The sequence below is a fragment of the Triturus cristatus genome, chromosome 5_2 (genome assembly GCF_964204655.1).
Source record: "Triturus cristatus chromosome 5_2, aTriCri1.1, whole genome shotgun sequence".
Taxonomy (NCBI): Eukaryota; Metazoa; Chordata; class Amphibia; order Caudata; family Salamandridae; genus Triturus; species Triturus cristatus.
In genome coordinates this window covers 620,670,236-620,688,243 of record NC_140588.1, presented here as the reverse complement: position 1 = coordinate 620,688,243, position 18,008 = coordinate 620,670,236, and the positions used below count along the sequence as shown (strand labels likewise).

At 44.2% G+C, this 18,008-nt stretch overlaps 1 protein-coding gene across 1 annotated transcript in view; it reads left to right on the top strand.

Moving 5' to 3' along the window:
* The window catches only part of TRMT2B (tRNA methyltransferase 2B), a 152,302-nt gene that overhangs the window by 69,851 nt on the left and 64,443 nt on the right, over window positions 1-18,008 (top strand). The window contains exon 6 of the mRNA XM_085607724.1: window positions 5,275-5,345. Coding sequence (XP_085463850.1) covers window positions 5,275-5,345 — 71 coding nt within the window. The remainder of the gene's footprint in view (window positions 1-5,274; window positions 5,346-18,008) is intronic.

The following is an 18,008-nucleotide window of genomic DNA, read 5'->3' as shown; positions in this document are numbered from 1 at the left end:
TCAGACTTGTTATCCGGAAACAAGAATGAGGGTGTTGTGGACAAACGCGAGCACTACTAAGGCGTTTCAACTCATAGACCAAACGTTAGGTGCGCCATGTTGCAGGGATTCTGCTTATACACAGAACTATGCGTAGAACCCCAGGACCTCAGTGAGTTGTGGTGTACCAGAAACTCACCTCAGAACCCAGAACCCAGTATCCAGTATCCGGCTAGCATAAGTGTCCCATTCGTTATCCGAGATTTAGCTCGGCGGTCCCAATGAAAAGACAACCCAGAACAAGCGACTCAGTATACTCTCAGTAATGGTGGGAATCGGAAATACCTGTTCGTATATTATTCTCACATCAGTCCACAACAAGAATCAACAGAGACACAGTGAAAATAAAAAGAGTTTATTTTTATAGACCACGTGTCCTAAGATGCAGTACTTTGGCTAATACAAGCAGACAAATGATTAAAATCAAAACCATCAACATAGTTACAATTCCATAGAATATAAAAGGGGTGATCATGTTATAATGACAGTGGATACTACCACCTTCCCTTTACTAAGAAGCTAATATTATTATTAGACTAACAGAAGGTCTCTTAGGCTTGAATAGGGGACCCCATACCTCAAAGATCAGCTTAGTGAAATCACATCACAGGAGCATCAGGAGTCTTCTCGCAGGAAGGCTCGTCTTCGGTCTGAATAATAAACATGATGTCTGTGATATTAAAAGCACCAACTTTCAGGTATGTGCAGCTGCTCGTGTGTTATGACTAAATAGTGGGTCGATCAACCTAGAGTGGAAAACATGCATTGTCTAAGAACTCAGACTGTTTGTCACATCGTGTGCAGACCAAGGTCGCTGTGCAGAGCTCGGGATGGTAACAACAGATTGCTCTCGTGTGAGGCAAAACTCGAGTCAGCAGTTTGTTTAAGCAATAACATGTGAACGCAGTGTCGTGTGCAAAAGCAGCAAGATGGCTTTCTAACTTCTAACGTGGTTATGCTAACTTAACAATGTATGTACGTATTAAGGGAGTCCTTACTACAGTATCATGTTGCCCGAGCACTATGGTTCGCAGTGCCCACCAAATGGTCGGATTTTGCCAGGATTGTTTCTTATGGCCTGTGGAGCTGCACCAAAGTGCGGCCATGTCGCTACGGGCTCTCTAGCCCCCCCCTCCCCTGGTTTTGCTATCCTTGATGCCGAAAATCCGGTCGACAGGTCCATGCTACGGTCTACACTGCATCGGGTAGGATTTGGCGCAGGATTCCAGGGATGGATTGATGTGCTGTATACCTACCCCAGGCCAGAGTTCATGTTACTGGGATCGAGTCACAGGAGATCTTGATACAAAGGGAAACCAGAATGGGCAGTCCTCTCTCCACTATGCTTTTTGCCCTCTTTTTGGAGCCTATTCTACAGAGAATCTGAGACCATAGGTGGAATCCAAGGAGTCTCATTCTACCAAGACACGTTTAACGTGTTAGCCTTTGCGGAAAATGTTCTGCTTCTTTTGACTGACCCAGTGCACTCTATGGAACATCTACCCTTGCTGGAGGAATATGGAGCTCCTGCCGGCCTTAAATTCAACCTAGGAAAATCAGCGGGACAGGTGATCTCGGGGAAAGAGACACCCCTCCAGAAACCACAGCTGGAGACCCTTTTTCATTGGTGCTTGGACTCCCTGATATATTTGGGGGTGACCCTAACCCCAGACTTGCACACATGTGCGAGGGGGAATTTTCAACATCTTACCCGCACCCTTAAAGCTCTCGCTGCTTCCTGGCAACATCATGCACTTTCCTGGGTAGGGAGAGTCTCCTCTTTCAAAATGACCGCCCTTCTAGCTGGATCTCGGCCAGCTATCTACCATTTGTAAAACCTTCATTTGGGCAGACCGACGCCCATGACTCCAGTACCATGCGGGTGCATTCCATCCGAAGCGATGAGTGATAGGAATCCCCAATCTCCAATTCTGCTACCAGGCAGCGCAGTTGAGGTATGTGGTGTAGTGGCTCAAGGAGGAAACAGACAGGCCGTGGTGTTTTATTGACCAGAATATGACTTCCCACCCATAGCAGAGGTCCTTTGGCTGCCCCATCACAATGCTGTCGTAATCCCTATTTCCCCGGTCACTCGGGCTACCCTTGATGCCTGGGACTACCTTGTTAGACATAAAGGGATCAGTATCGACTCATCCCTGCTTACCCCAGTACATGGGAATAGAAACTTCACCACGGGCATAGAGTGACCTCAATTTTAAGCGTGGATAGATAAAGGCTGTTACCCCCTTTTGTGATATGTTCCATAAAGGTAGCATCTGCTTCTTCGAATATATCAAACTCATGTTTCACATCCCAGAACAAGAGAGATTCAACTATTCGCAAATTAGACACTGGTTTCTGCAACCTCTGCTAAAAACGGTAGCTAAAAGGCCTCTCACATACTTCGAGAAGTTCTTGCAGACCCTCTCCAAACAGCTTACCTAGTCATGCAAGTATACTATACGCTACTCTCCAACATGCATCAGCTGTGCCCCACATACAAGACTAGATGGGAGGAAGACCTAGGCACTTCACTAGACGATGAACAGTGGGAGTCCGTACACACACTCACGACCAACTTCACCAGACATGCCCAGGGTAGGGAATCGCTCTAAAGAATACGTACAGATGGCATTACACTCCAACACACTTGCATTGATGGGATAACACCAGATCTGGGGACTGCTGGAGGGGATGTGAGGGCACGGCAAACCCCATACCATATCATGCGGAGTTGCCCCCGCTTGGACCGGTTCTTGGGAGAGGTACTGGAAATAGTTGCAACCATTGAACGGAAACCCCTGGCCAGAGACCCCCGCCTCCATCCTCTTGGGGTTACCCCGAAAGCACTCCAAACCACTCCATTCCACTAGAGGTAAGATGATATCCCATCTCCTCTTGACAGCAAAACAGACCATCCTGAGCCTCTGTGGGAGGATCTCCACCCCAAACACCTCCACGATGCCTCCCTAGACTATGGTATCTCTTGGCCAATGCAAAAATAGTTTATATGCCTGGTGCCTCCGATAAATTCACCACTATGTGGTACCCTGTCTTAGAGTACCTTATTCAATACAACAGAGATCTCACCTGCCCTGTTTGCCTCAGGGCCCTAGCCTACTATCTCACTACAGCTGGCAAACATGTGATACTGCTTAATTGACCGGGGGAATCAAATACCAAGACTCCTCCAATTTTACTCCTGCACTAACACAGTAGTGGCATCAGGGGTGAGGGGTTTGTTGGGGCTTCATTCCATTCTGCTCATTGCAGATTGTTCGATTTGACAGGTGGGTATGCCCACTCTATTACTGTATATGAAATCTCTAATAAAAATCTAATTAAATTAAAGTCAAAAGGTTTTGGTTAATGCCAGGTCTAATAATAGGGCTCGTATCCCTAACCCCTGGGGTGTCTTAAGAATGTCCTACTTATTTAGCCCTTGTCTGAGTATTTTAGGAGTTGACACTGGAGAAGTGAAAGTTTGGCCATCGGTCTCTCTCCCAGCATCTGATCATACCTCTCCACATTGCTGGTGTGGGCTACTTTTTAGTTGGATTTACCTATATCAACCTTCCTAGATGGGCTCTGGTGATTTTGGTTCTTCCTCTGGTTTCATCAATATTTTGGGCTTGGGGATAATGATTTACGGACCATCGTCACTCCAACTTTGTTCAGTTGCCCTGCCCTCCTCATGGCAGTTATGTCCAGGGCACATTTTTCATACAAGAACTGTCACATCCAACCCTTCTACGTGATCTTACCTTCCTGACACGGTCAAGGCCAGTTCCTGTTTCTTACAAAGCTGCTGCCATCCCACTGACAGCTTCTTGCACTGTCTTCGCCTCTCCCTGTGCATGTATGTGGAGAGTGAGTACTAACACAATTGTGTGGTGGTGGAGTTGTACTGACAGTGGCTGGGTGCCAGATCCCTGTCTAACCGAAAATCTTGCATCCACAACCATTTCAATTCCGAACAGATCATCGGATTTTGCAGTGTTTATTAAGTCTCCTTGAGTCACTTGTCTACGAACAAAGCATCATTCCCTTTCATTGTGTGGTTGAAATTGTTTTGGCCTTCTTAGAAAAGGTCAAGATAGTTTATTAAGGAAGGGATTCAAAGGAGTCAGAGGATGGATTAAAAGGAGTCATAGGATGGATTAAAAGGAGTCAGAGGATGGATTCAAAGGAGTCAGAGGATGGATTAAAAGGAGTCAGAGGATGGATTAAAAGGAGTCAGAGGATGGATTAAAAGGAGTCATAGGATGGATTAAAAGGAGTCAGAGGATGTTCATTTTATATAACAAATGAGTTGTATGTAAGTTAACAAGATATTTTTATTCTTATTATAGAACTACAGCTTGAGGTGATGCATATGGGTCATGATTCATTTGCATATGGGAGTGAAGATTACTTTAGATCTAGGACATTTGCAGCCTTTACCAGTGGCTCCGGGACCACTGCATATCTTCTCTTCTGAATTCATAACTGATCTTCCGCCTTCCGATTAATAATGTTTACAGTAGACATTTTTCCAAAGATGGCACATTTTCCAGTTTGTTTAAGTTACCACAGCAAAAGAAATGGCTTAGCGTTTCTTAACAGACTTTTTTCATTGCCATGGCTTACCTCATTCCATTATTTCGGACATAGGTTCACGTTTTCGTAAGGCATTGGGGATTGAACAAGCTCTTTCTTCTGGTTACCACCCTTGTTACTAACCTCAGTCTAACGCAGAGACAGAATAAACTAATTGAAATCTGGAACAGCATCTTCGGTGATGTTGTAGTGCTACTCAAGACAACTAGGCCTTTTTCTCTACCAGTTGCAGAATTTTCTTTTAACAACTTGACTCATTATTCTACTAAACTTTCACCATTTTTTTTCCTTGCTAGAATTCCATCCCAAAGTTTTCCTTCGTACTGATCCTTTTTTTCCAGACGGTACAGACTTTGAGTCATTTACAGAAACAGCTACTTTCGGAAAGCTTAGGTCATTCAAAAATTAAAATGAAAGAACATGCTGACAAATCAAAATTAAACTCTTCTCCTTTTGAAGTTAAGATTTGGTTATCGTTTTGTAGCCTTTACTTTCACATATTGGCAGTGACATTTTACCCACAAAAAAAAAATATATATATATATAACTGTTGTCAGTTGCCAGACATGTGCCCTGATAATGAATTGCTATTCCTAGATATTGATATAGATGTTTTCTTCTTTAATTGCGCCACAGCGAAGAACATTACCTGCGTGCGAGGAGATCACCTTGAAAACATACCTGAGAAGCATAAACAAGTGTCACAAGTAAGTATAAGGCAATGATATATGAAGATTGAACAATAAATCTGAAATATGTTTGTGAGTCATTGTTGATAGATAATTCCAAGGCAGAACTCGTCCTTCTGAGACTTATAATCAGGGTAACAAGGTGAATACATATCTAACCAGACAACTCAGACACACATTAAAACACAACTGTACTGGGGTGATAATGCTTTCATCGGGACAGCTAGCAGAAACTGAGAATAATAAACTAGAAGCTTTCTGATAATTTGATGCTTCCCGTGGTACACAGGTTTCCCTCCTAGATGCACAACAATTAAAATACTTACAATTCGCCGATCCTACTCGAATCTGCCTTGAACAATGGGAGACCCTTAAGGCCCCTATTTCGGAAGAGGAGGTATTAGTGGCCCTCAAATCAATCAAACTCACCAGGCCCTGATGAGTACATTGCAGATTTCTTCAAAGCATTCTCTGGCAACCGGCACCTGATTCAACCACTTTTTTTAATGGGACCGTAACCCGTCAATATCTGAAGCCCTGTTCTCCAAAATGTAAAAACAGGGGAAATGCTTAACACAGAGAGACTCCTACATGTCATTGCACTACTAAATTTAGATTCCTAACTCAAAAAGACTAAAATATCAGCACTAAGGTTAGAATATTCACTCCTGATAGATATACTCTCTGATCAGTTATTTTTCTCAAGGTAGCATTAAGGGAATAGTCCACTAGGTCGAAAAGGCTAAAAAAAGAAGCTTACTGAAAATTTTACAATATTAAATCTGTATACCAACTTTCATTAAGATGGTGACAGCTAAATATCAATTTCTAGTCTCAAGAATAAATGTGTACGGGGAATACTCGAGGCCATTTAATTTAGGGCAAGGTGCATGGAATGGTTGCACCCTTTCAGAAAACACTACAATGCACTCCCGCATGACCTGTATTGCTTCCTTATAGGCTAACTAGAGGTCTATGACCTGTCCATCATAGGAATTTTTAAGTCATGAACACAATCATTTGTATATTTTTATTATATTCTTTAAAAAAATGTTTTTGTCTAGTTAATATTGATACAAAAGGAAGAAATAATCTGATTATACAAGATTGAAAACATGTTTGTGAGACCACAGGTTATTCATAAATGCAAATATGCTGTTATTCTTCATTGTAATACATCAAATAGTGTTGCATATCATGCTAAGACAGATTTAAACACTATACAAATGCAGTAGGACAATGAACAGTTATAACATTTGATGTGCCCCCTATATATTCAACCACACACAGCCATTCTAACTCTCATACGCAGCAGCATGCTCACACACTCACATCTCACACTGCCTAACCAGGCAGGCATACACCGCTGCAAGTAACGGCGAGAAAGGTTCAAACAATATCCGTAATGATGTTGTCGTTGGGTGTTCAAAGCAACCAGGTCAACGCACGTTTTGGTGGGAATGACAATTAGAATCCACCTTTGTCAGGACCAACATTTGTCTAGTTTTAGGTGAGCAGTAGGGGGTATCGTCAAAAGCCCCTTGCTTATTACTTTCGGTCGCCGCCAGAGGGATCTGGCCTGAATGCCCAGTAGAGGGCTGAATCCAATATGTATAGCCAAAAGTAAGGGTTCAGTTTGTGGCTTTCTTATTTCAGTTAATCCAAAAAATTACAGGAATGTCCACAAATATGAAACTGATGAGGAGCAGTGATTTGCTCACAGCTATCATATCCAGGGTGTCATTTGCTATGGCTGCCCCTCTGCAAGTCTGCCATCGTCTTTGATTTGAATGTTAAATCTGCATTGAAAATCTAAAATGGGAAACCTTCATATGCCCCCTGGACCCTTCGTACTCCCATATGAAAGCTGCCGCATTCTGCAAAGCCCTTCAGGAACGGAAGTAGAAATTTGTGGCACGCACCAGCCATCAATATCATTCACATTCCCTCTGCCCAATAATAAATTATGTCCATTCTCTCACTCATTGGTCCATGATTAAATACGTATGTGATCATGATGTCACTTAACGAAATCAAGAACACTGGCCATTGAGATAAAAGAAAGAGTATTTTCCTATTCCAATAGGCAGTTCTGAAAATGCACCCCAACTCTGCCATAGAGCTTCCTATACTTTCCCAGTATAAGGGGACACACACAGCTGACAATGGGGTACCTCAAACCTGCCCTGCAGCTTCCTATCCTATTCCAGTGGTGGGACCCACTTACAACTCTGTCACCCGGACACCAGAACCAATCTATGGGTGAACAAAGTTTGCTTCGGCATTACTAAAGCTGTTGGTGGGCCTCAGTTTGTGCTGGTGCTGTCTCTCGCAAGTCTGTCACAGGATCTGATTTAGATACAGGCTTAGAAGAACTTCTAACAGGAAACCAAACAAAAGCTGTATGTCACACAGGATGCTTTCCAGGGAGGTTAGCACAGCTGCAGCTTGCTTTCTGAAACTATGGCACTAAATTCAAGTTTAAACATCTGAATTAAGACTTGTTATTGAGGTGTATTTGCAGGGATTTAATGCTACTATTTATAGTAACCCACGGTGAGTAACTCTTGCAAATTAACACGGACCACTTACCACACGATTTACTGTTGAAAATTCCTCTGGAATTGGAAAAGAGAGGTCTAGTTATACAAAACAGACGTTGAGCCACAGGGATCAATGTGTGGATTAACTATATAGGATTAATCCCACCCAGTAAACTACCTAAGAGATTAAAACATTTGCTACAGAAGTTGATGGGTTTCTGCTCTCACGTGTTCGAATACCAGGAAGAAAGCCATTGGGTTATGTAATAATAACACTACTAATTTCTACATTGACTATTTTCAAGGGAGTATTGGCTAAAGGGCCTTGCTCAAACCTAACTCTGCTAATTAACACTTACAATACCGGTGCAGAATTCCGAACGCCTTGCCTGTGCCAATCAAGCCATTACCACCAATCTCTCATGCTTCCCAGTAGTGCACTTTATAGAAATGAAGAAGATGTCATCTGGGAATTAGAATGTTATCAATAAGTGATAGACAAGAGACGATTTATAGTGGAACCCTACATAGTGCTCTCAAAGCAATAATATCCCTGACTCATGTAGTCTTTTGAATTGTGTCTTAGCCTATTTTCTGTTTCTTTGGGCTTTTGTCATTTCAAAGGACTGAACATATTTCAATCTTTGTTCTACAGGTAGTGGGACTTTATGGGACTGTATTTACTGCAAGGCCTGCCTAATGTCCTTGTTCACCCAGTACCTTCGCTTTGAATGAGGACTGAGTATTAGGCAGAGAAAAGAAAGGTTGTGTTTCTGCTCATTGTACTAGCATGGGTGACATCGGGCTTTTGGAAGAATATTGAAAATAGTTTGGTGGAAGATTAAGTATTTGGACAGTTTGGATTTCAGCAATGAACAGAGTAAAGTAGAGGGAAGAACACTGGCAGCTGTTCTTTCAGAATGGACTGTTGCCAACAAGCAGAGTTTCACCATGAAGATTAAGTGCCAGGAAAACCTTTTAAGTTTTTTCACCCTAGTGCTGTGCATTCTGTGTCGGAGTAGTGGAGAAAACACATATGGCATTTAAATCTCCTCTAGTACTGCAGACGGAGGGGAAGAGGTGTAATGTGGGAGGAGTGAGGATGCATATTGACCAGAAACTACCTAATGAGCCAAAAAGCATCAAGACTGAGTAACTGGCAGTGAATGCCCATTGCAGCAGATGTCTGCAGTGGCCTTTCTTCATACATAGTAGTTGCTCGCAGTTTCAAAACATCAGGCTTCTGTGAAATAGGGTGGCGTACAGAGTCTACACCAAGATGCCTTTATGGTCACCGTATTTGTGCCGTGGCCGTAGCTACTGATGCATAGTACACTAGTAATGTCTGTTTTATGCTGCATCTTAAAATCATTAGACTCCATATGAGTGCATAACAGAGTAGTGGCCGTGTTTAGTGTTCAAAGACACATCTGCTTCCCGTGGAATAAGTAAAGGGGGCTTAAAACTGGCTCCTTTTAAATTATGACTGGGATTGCCTACATCTAAAATGACTTTACTGAGTGGCAGCAAGTGTTAGTTCTTCTCTGGGACCAGTTACCCAGGTTTAAACAATGCTATAGCATAGAGACTGCTCCCCTTCAGGTAGTCAACAATAACCTCCTGGTCACCAACAAGAATGACGCATGACTCCTGATCGCACTTGATCTTTTCACAGCCTTCAACATGCTGAACCACCAAGCAGTGGTACACAAACACTTACATTGCCAATCCCAAACAATTCATTCCAATATAAATTCTCCATCTTCTACCGAATATGATATGACTCCATTCAGTCCCTCATCATATTCAGCCTTCACAAGGAACTCTTTGGAACTGTAAATGGAAAAGTCACGCCAGGGTGTCTGCAATGAACCTGGACAGTTTCATCCCTCAGTTGACACCCAACACTAAATTAGTTACATTGTTCCTTAACTCCAGCACAAGAAAAAAAGACTGCATTGTACCAGCACTAACTCTTGAAGAACATACCCTCCACCTTGAATCCAACTTCAAAACAGCTGGTCAAGTCTTAGTCCTCTCACACATTACACTGGCAGTGCCGTGCCTAATGATTTTCCAACCAGTGAAAGTCATCCTACATTCTGAAAGGCCTGAAAAGATTCACCCACAGCATTCTTAACTCTGAAATACCTACTTTGGTACCCAGTCCAAGCATGCATCATCTTCAAAAACAGCTACATCATATACAAGGCCACCAGTAGTGCACACCTACATACATGGCTGAGACAATTACCAGATATTGCTACACTGTAGAACAAAATATCATTGCAAAGTGAAAGTGAGAAGATAGTCTACCTTTTCTATCTGCCTCTAGGTGCTGCAACAACACATCTGACTGCCTTCAATCCAGCTACATTTTAGAAAAGTTATTTAGGTGCCCTTCTTCAATTAAGATAAAATCTCTATGTAATAGGACTTCCCTCGCAACTATTTTGTCGCAATGTAATCAATCCTGTTAGGATGGGAAGTCTTTTGCATGGCTCTGAAGAGTGTTCTTCTTTGCCCTATGTGGATCTCCTGTCAAGCCATTTCAAAGTACTGTAGGTTTTTTGGATCTCTGCCTCAGTGAACATGACAATCATGCATATCCACTGGGGGTCTTCCTGTTTGCATGGATTGAGACCCTAAAGCGTGGCTGTTAGGTCGAGGGGGCATGTAAAGTACACCCATCTTTTATAGAGAGTGGCTACTGTCCTCTCTTCCCAGGCCTTGCTAGACTGACAGTGGTGGCAACATCAATCTATACTTAGGGGTACCTGTACCCCTGTACTCTTTAGGATAGGCTGCCTACCACCCCCTCCTGGTCAATTCTGTGCAGTCTATTTTACCTTTGTTCTTTTTTGCCTGTATGGTATGTGAGCATTGTATTTTGAAAGCCAATGGGTGAGGATGGTGAGCTATTGTGTTTAATGTGAGCAGAGCTGGTATCTGTTCTGCGGGACATTACAGCTCAACTGTGCCCCTACCTATTCTTAGTAGAAGCTTGGTGGGTTTGGGTAGGAACAAGCTCTTATTTGTGTTTAGCTAAGTCTCCCTCTGCTGGGACAGCTCCCATCTCTTTGTGCTGGGTGGTGCTCAGGCCCCCTGGTCTGGAGTTAGTTAAAATTCCTATCTGAGGTATAGGACAAATTGGTACAGAGAGACTGGTAGAACCCTCCTCGTGCAGACTGATCTCACAGTGAACATACACAAAATATGCCCCAGGATTGGAGGGGCATCCAGGATGCAAAATTAGTGGACCCTCTGATTAGATTAGCCTGTTGCTCAGGCAATGATAAAAGCCTGGTCTCATCCGCCATTTGGTTGTTAACTGCTGTTCTCTTTTCTAACAAGCCCTGCACAAGGGGTCGTCGATGAAGCCGCGATCCATGAGTGGCATTCAAAGGTTGGATTGCCAGTCTCCTTTCAGGCCTTGGGACAGGGTTTGAACTTGAAAAGATGTCTCTATGATGGATTATTGGTTAAAGGAATTTACCAGTCTGATGAAAGGAGCTGGGCTGTAGTGTGTCAGGTGGTACCTGAATAAGCAATGAACTTGCTGAGGCTTGTGGAGGCTATTCTGTCCTTCGGACCAAAAGGAGACTTCAGACAGATAAGGAAGTTTGCTGCACATCAACATTTAGGGAGACTGGGGAAGCTCCACGTTGTCAGTGAGGGTGAGACTTCTTCGCCCCTGGCCCCTCCTGTGTGCTGTAGGAGCCTGTGGGTGTTCCAGTTGCCACCAGTAGCTTTGGGAAGAGTGCCGTGTTGAAGAATGTAACCTTTGAACCCTTAGTACTTGCCCCAGGACTTGCATAGTTTCCAGCTTTGTCGTTGCTTGTCCTGCACTAGTAGCAAGTAGCACCGTCCCCATGGGTGCCTTGCCATTAGTAAATCTAGACTGTGACCAGAGGGCTCTGTGGTACAGGCCCCCACCTCTTTTGTGTCCTCTCAGGACATCAGGGTGGACTGGCAGCCACTACCCTCCTTCAACTAGCCCAGTGGCTACTGAACCAGAGGGACCTACAGTAACTGTGCCAAGACACCGGGCACCCCTATCAAACCCCTGACCCCACCAGAGCCGTGTCCTCACCAAGGAAGGGTGGGCACTTGTGTTGCTTTGGGTGTGAGGTCAGTGGGTGGACCAGGAACATTTGACTTTGTCAACTGCTGAAACCTTATCACTGCAATTCAATATTTGGTACCATTGCTCTAGCTTTGAAGAGTAACCCTGTGCAGCGTGGTCTGTACAGTGCATTGTTAACAGTGTTTTTATAGTGCTCAGTGCCCAGGCACTGTAATGCTGTCTGGGGTCAGAACTCTGGCCCAGAGGGTTGTAGAAACTTCTAGTTTTCGCTGTGTATCGTAGTTTTATGTTTACTATATTTTTATGGTGTATTTTAAGTACTTTTACTTTATAAATTAAATCACGGGCTGAATATTGATCTTATTAGCTGGTCAGTGTAAACTGTATTCTGAATGTCTAACCCACCTCACCTCCTTGAGTAAGCCTTGAACTACTCTGTCTCTGAGGGTCAAGTGCTGAAGAGGAGTACTTAGTTATCCAGTTTGAGGTCCAGTAGTACTGAGGCCCCAAGACACCAGCAGTGAACTATTCCAATTGATGGAGGTGGAGCCCAGAAACCCCTAATGCCCCTGGAACCTGGTTGTTACAAATTCTGCATCACATCTCTGGGCCTCCACCTGTGGTTAATGCTATGTTGCCCTCTAGCAAGGCTTGTTATATCTAAATACACAAACATGCATATATAGTGTAGAGTGACAAACTATCTGCATTTAGAATGGTCACTTCCGGTAGTTTGTCAGTATCATTCTATCGATCTTTCTGCTTCAAAGTATATCTGTTGGTTGCTCCCATTGCATTCATGTATTATTCCTTTATCCTGGTCTAGCTCAGTTTGGTGTGTAAATTAACCCTTAACACTACAGCACACTCAGTTTCAACTTGACACACTTCCCATAACACTCACCATCACAACATATGATAACTCAAAACAACATACCATCCCACCCCACGTACACGTCATACACTATGACACCATATTCATCGTGATATACATGCAAATGTCCACATACACAGATTTCTTAACTGCTATAGCTCATGCTGTAGTTATTATATGTGCGAAAGTGTGCACTGCTACTCTACACTTGTACCTGTCATGTGTACGTGAGAAGGTTTGTAATACTGCAACATCTTTGGTAACAATTCTCCATAGGCGAGTGAAGCTTGTACTCTTGCTGGACATATTAACTGTATCATAACCAGATGTTCTGCACAGCATTGATTAGATGTTAAAACTTCCACATTCAAATGTGTTCTTTTATTACAGATTTACTCCCTGGGGTTGGTGTGGCCCATTGATACCACGCTCAGTACTATTAGATCTACCACCTCATTATTTTCCCAAGCTGATGTTTTTCAAGCCAAGCGTTCATTGCCAATAGTAGATTAAGGGCCTAATTTACAGTTTGGCAAACAGGGTATTCCATCACAAACATGGCGGATGTCCTGTCTGCTGTATTACAAGTGCATTATGGTCAATGGCTCCACAGTATGGCAATCAGTACCTCCAACACGTTTTGTGATGGAGTCCCTACCTGCCAGAGTGTAACCAAGGCCCTCCATCTGCGGTAAATGTTATGTAAATGTTTCATTCACTTACCTCTTGTTCTTTTAAAAATCATTGCTATCACACACAACTGGCTAGGTGAATAAAATTAGATATTATTTCCTTCTTAATTACCATCTCTAGTCATTAAACTGTTTCTAGTCCAGAGGGGAGGATACAAGTAGCCAATCTGTTGGGTTGCTAGCTGTTACGCAACCCACTGAGATACGTCTACTGAGATATGTATGCATCCAAAAGAGAAGCCTATGTGAATATGTGATACAACCTGTGAAATGGGAGTTTGCTCCCTATCCTACCAGTCGTGGCTTTGGATGTCCTTGATTGTGAAGGCTGGCAATGCGGTCCAGTGTTTCTTTTTCACTTTTGAGTAGCATTGCTTTTGTGCTACTAAGGGAAAATGTTTTATGGGACAGAGAGGGGCCTTTGGATTTTGGTTACTGAATGCATATGATTGCTGTTTACTATTATTAATGTAAGTGCTTTCTCCCTAAATACTAAACCAGGAGTCATTCATATACACGTGGTCCCCTCTTTCAGGCAAATTATGACAGGTTTTCAATATTTGTTTACCTAGCAGTATTTCTTATAATTACACATCTAGTATTGCTTGGTTAAAAATGGATTTATCATTTTGCTACCAAAATGGGCTGTTATTTTGAGACTTTTGAAAATGTTGGACAGTGTTGAGTGAGGAACAAGCAATTGGAAGGTGGAAACATGTTTGCATCATGTTGAGAGATTGCTGACTTTGGATCCATCATATAAACTCTGGAGTATACTGTTTTCTTTTTATTTGTTGCAGTTATAAAATCCAATTAGTTGCTAAAGGCCTGCCAAGTGCCACGTATCAAGGGTTAGTTTAACGCATTTTAGTACATCTCCCCGCATCATCACACTAAAAGGCAATGCCACACTCCTCTGTGCATTGCTTGATGCGCTTTGCTATCAGTTTGAAAGTACATCCAGTGCTACGAGTGATATGATATAATGTGTGTCCCAGGCTGTCAGAGTGTGAGCCTGGCTCGGGGTCCGTGAGAGATGACTGCAGTTGCCATGGATACCGCAGCCAACAGCTCGGTCCCAGCTTTGGTACATTAATATAACTAAGTTTACACCCCCCTCTTGGTCTCGGAGCCCATGTGCTGTGATTGGGCCTTGCAGTGCGCCGCAGGAAGAAGTCATGGGCATTCTGTTCGCTTTCGTGATGGGGGTGAGTGTCTGAAAAGTTTCAGCGCTCCGTCCATCATCTCCTTGTGTTCGGTCCCTTTCCTGCCTAGACCAGCCGCCTCCATGGTGCTGGAATTGTAGATAAGTTCCCACAGAGCAGATCCCTCTGAACAGCAGCGCTCGGGCATCTCCTTGGGACAAAATGAGTATATCAGGACACCTCTGCGATAGAAGCCAGCCGGACTCGACGAAAAGCAAGGGCATTCAATTTTATTTTAAAAGATCCTCCACCTGGCGGCAGGTAGATAGATGTCTACCCTGGGAGCATGCACCTTGCATTTGGATGGATGGCATTTATATTGGCTCTGTCGGCCAGGGTAGATGACATGATGTGGAGAAAAAAGCTTCATGATGCACTGTATTTATATCCCACTGTGGCTGTTCACTCTGATGTGGCTCCACACTTACCCAGTTCTCTTTATTAACGTTGATTGTGGATGCTTCCTCTGTGTTTAAATATTATCAGGCTACTTGAAAACGTAAACAAGCTGTTTCTTGAAAAATAAGAAATATATTGTACTTAGCAAAGTGGTATGCAGACACTAAATGAGTATTTCACCATGGAAATGTGAATTTCCTTGTCCTGACCTCATCAGCCAGTCCTGGCTCACAATACCGCTTGTGCAACGTTTAGTTTCATATTTACTATTACTCTCAGGTTATATTAGAAATATATATAGTTATCACCTTGGTTATACTGAGGATAGGATTTACCTTTGGGAGCATGAGTTATTAGTCTTTCAGGGAGGAGTGCGAGGGATATCATGGGAGAAGAGACACAGAAGGATGTGCAGAGAAGTGGAGACAGATAACAAAACAGATGAGAAGAGAAAGGGAGGGAGGGAAATTAGGAGGGAAAGAAAAGAAAGGAAGGGAAGTTAGAGAAGCAGTGAGACGGATGGAGATAGGAGTAGAATGGGTAGATCTAAGAGGGAGGTAATGGAGAGGGGAAGGTAGAATGAGAAGAAAAGCAGAGTTAAAGATTGATAAAGGGTTAGAGAAATAAAAGGAAGAAGGGTGGTGTCCGAACCATTTCAAAAGGCCATGGGGCACGCAGGGGCTACTGTGCTCAACTGTGCTGGTTGAGGCCTTTTACTCATAATGTCCCCGGGCCTAGCCTACGATGAATCCTGAGCAACAGGGCCAAGAACCCCTTCTTCAGTTAACTCTCATTGGAAGCTGTGGTCGAGCAGTTAAGGCTCACTCGGGGGGAATGTACATGCCGGTTAGTGAACACAACTCATAACTCAAAGGGCACACAGTACAAACAATACATCAATTTCCAGTCAAATGTTTGGTTTTTCATAAACAAAAAGAAGTATTTTATTTTTAACTCTACACATGCAAAGGTATACGACATTCAGAAGCAACAACAAAATCCTCCTTTAAGTCGGGGATCTCATAGTTATCAGGCAGATCCCTGTCCTACCCTTTTTCGTGTAACTTGTTCGCAGTGATTCCCCATTCACTGTTGGCCGCATCCAGGGGATGTGTACTATTAGGTCTTGCTCAAGAGGTCACCTTTGACTCTAGGATTTGAGTCAAATCTATGGAGTCAACACTGTTAGCAGCAAGTCCCCCAGGGCCAGACTGGCCCAGTTCTCGTTTCCCACTCTCGCAGCACAGAGGACTTCGGCAGAGCAGCAGGAGCCCGCGGAGCAGCACCCGTGTGTCCTGCTCAGTTCAGAGAAGGTGGGCTGCTTTCAGCCCACATGACAGAACTCCGTAACCCAGGCTCTTTCTCCTGAGCAGCACTGCCGGAGTCCTCTGTTGTCGGAGCAGCTCCCATATCGCGAAGATGCTGCATTTTGCCTTTCCCGGGGTGTAGGGACATCCTTTCTTAGCTTCCGACTGGAGCCTGGTTAGGATTCGACTGCATCTTCGACAGCCATCTGGTCAGTCAGGTGCAGTTCCCTCATAGAGTGGGTCCAACCCACGAAACGTACCCTCAGTTTCGCCTTCGGTTATGACCCTAATCCTTTGCCACTTTGGTACCTACAGTTCCTCCTGGCATATGACCTTGCCCCTGTGCTTAGAAAAACACGGGGTGGCTACTTCCTTAGCGCACCTTCCCATGCTGAGATGGTCACGGGTCCCAGCGAAGCAGTGCTAACTTTACCTGTGGCCTCCTCTGACATATGAGGTCACCACAGCATGGCTTTACGGGTTCACCCAGGCCTGGGCGGCAGTTCACCTTTTCTGCTCAGTTTCCAACGGCCCTCTCCTGGCATACGGGTGGTCACAAAGCCAACTCGGCAATGACCCAATTGGTGCTTGGCCTCACACCTTGTTCAGGGAATCCTATCGCAGGGCTTCCCACTGCACCTCGCTCCCTCCAACACGCTGGAACTGGGTACTATACTGGTCTATTGAAAAGCAGGGTTTTCAGTTGCTTACGGAACCGAAGAAGGTTGGGCTCAGAACGAAGGGAGAGGGGAATGGAGTTCCAAAGGATGGCCGCGTTGTAGGAGAAAGAGCGGCCTCCACTCCTGGTTCTTTTTATCCTAGGTACAGTGGCGAGGAAGGAGGAGGTGTCAAGAATTCCTGTCATACGAGGGGAGGAAAACGGTAACCAGCGAAAACGGACTACATCTCCCAGGATGCTTAGCGGTTGAGAGGTTATGTAAACAGGAGAGCTGTTACATAACTCAAGGGAAACACGCCCTTATGTAAACAGGAGAGCTGTTACATAACTCAAGGGAAACACGCCCTTATGTAAACAGGAGAGCTGTTACATAACTCAAGGGAAACACGCCCTTATGTAAACAGGAGAGCTGTTACATAACTCAAGGAAAACACGCCCTTATGCAAACAGGAGAGCTGTTACATAACTCAAGGAAAACACTCCCTATAAAGGGAGGAACCAGGAGGTACAAGGCTGTCGGATATTGTGTTTACACCGACGTACCTGCTTCGTGAAGAGCAGTGTTCCGGAGTGGTGCTCCAGTAAGGCAAGAACGGAGGTAGGTCGAGTCGTTACTCCCTGGGCCGTGTCTTGCCCCATCGTCACCTGTGAAGGACCCGGAAGCTCTACCGGTCAACCATTGAGCTTCGCTTTTTGACTCGGCTGAGTCCAAGCGCAGTGGCGCTTTTGCTGGTTGGAGTCGTAACTCCCAGCCCGACCAGAGACACAGGGACTGCCAGCTGTAACGCACACCAGGAGGTGTTTGCCGCGTTACAGACTCGGAAGTCCACAGGATCGATCGAGCGGCTGCTCTCGGTTCAGTCTTCTTGCTTGTGATTGGGGTATCGGTGACACA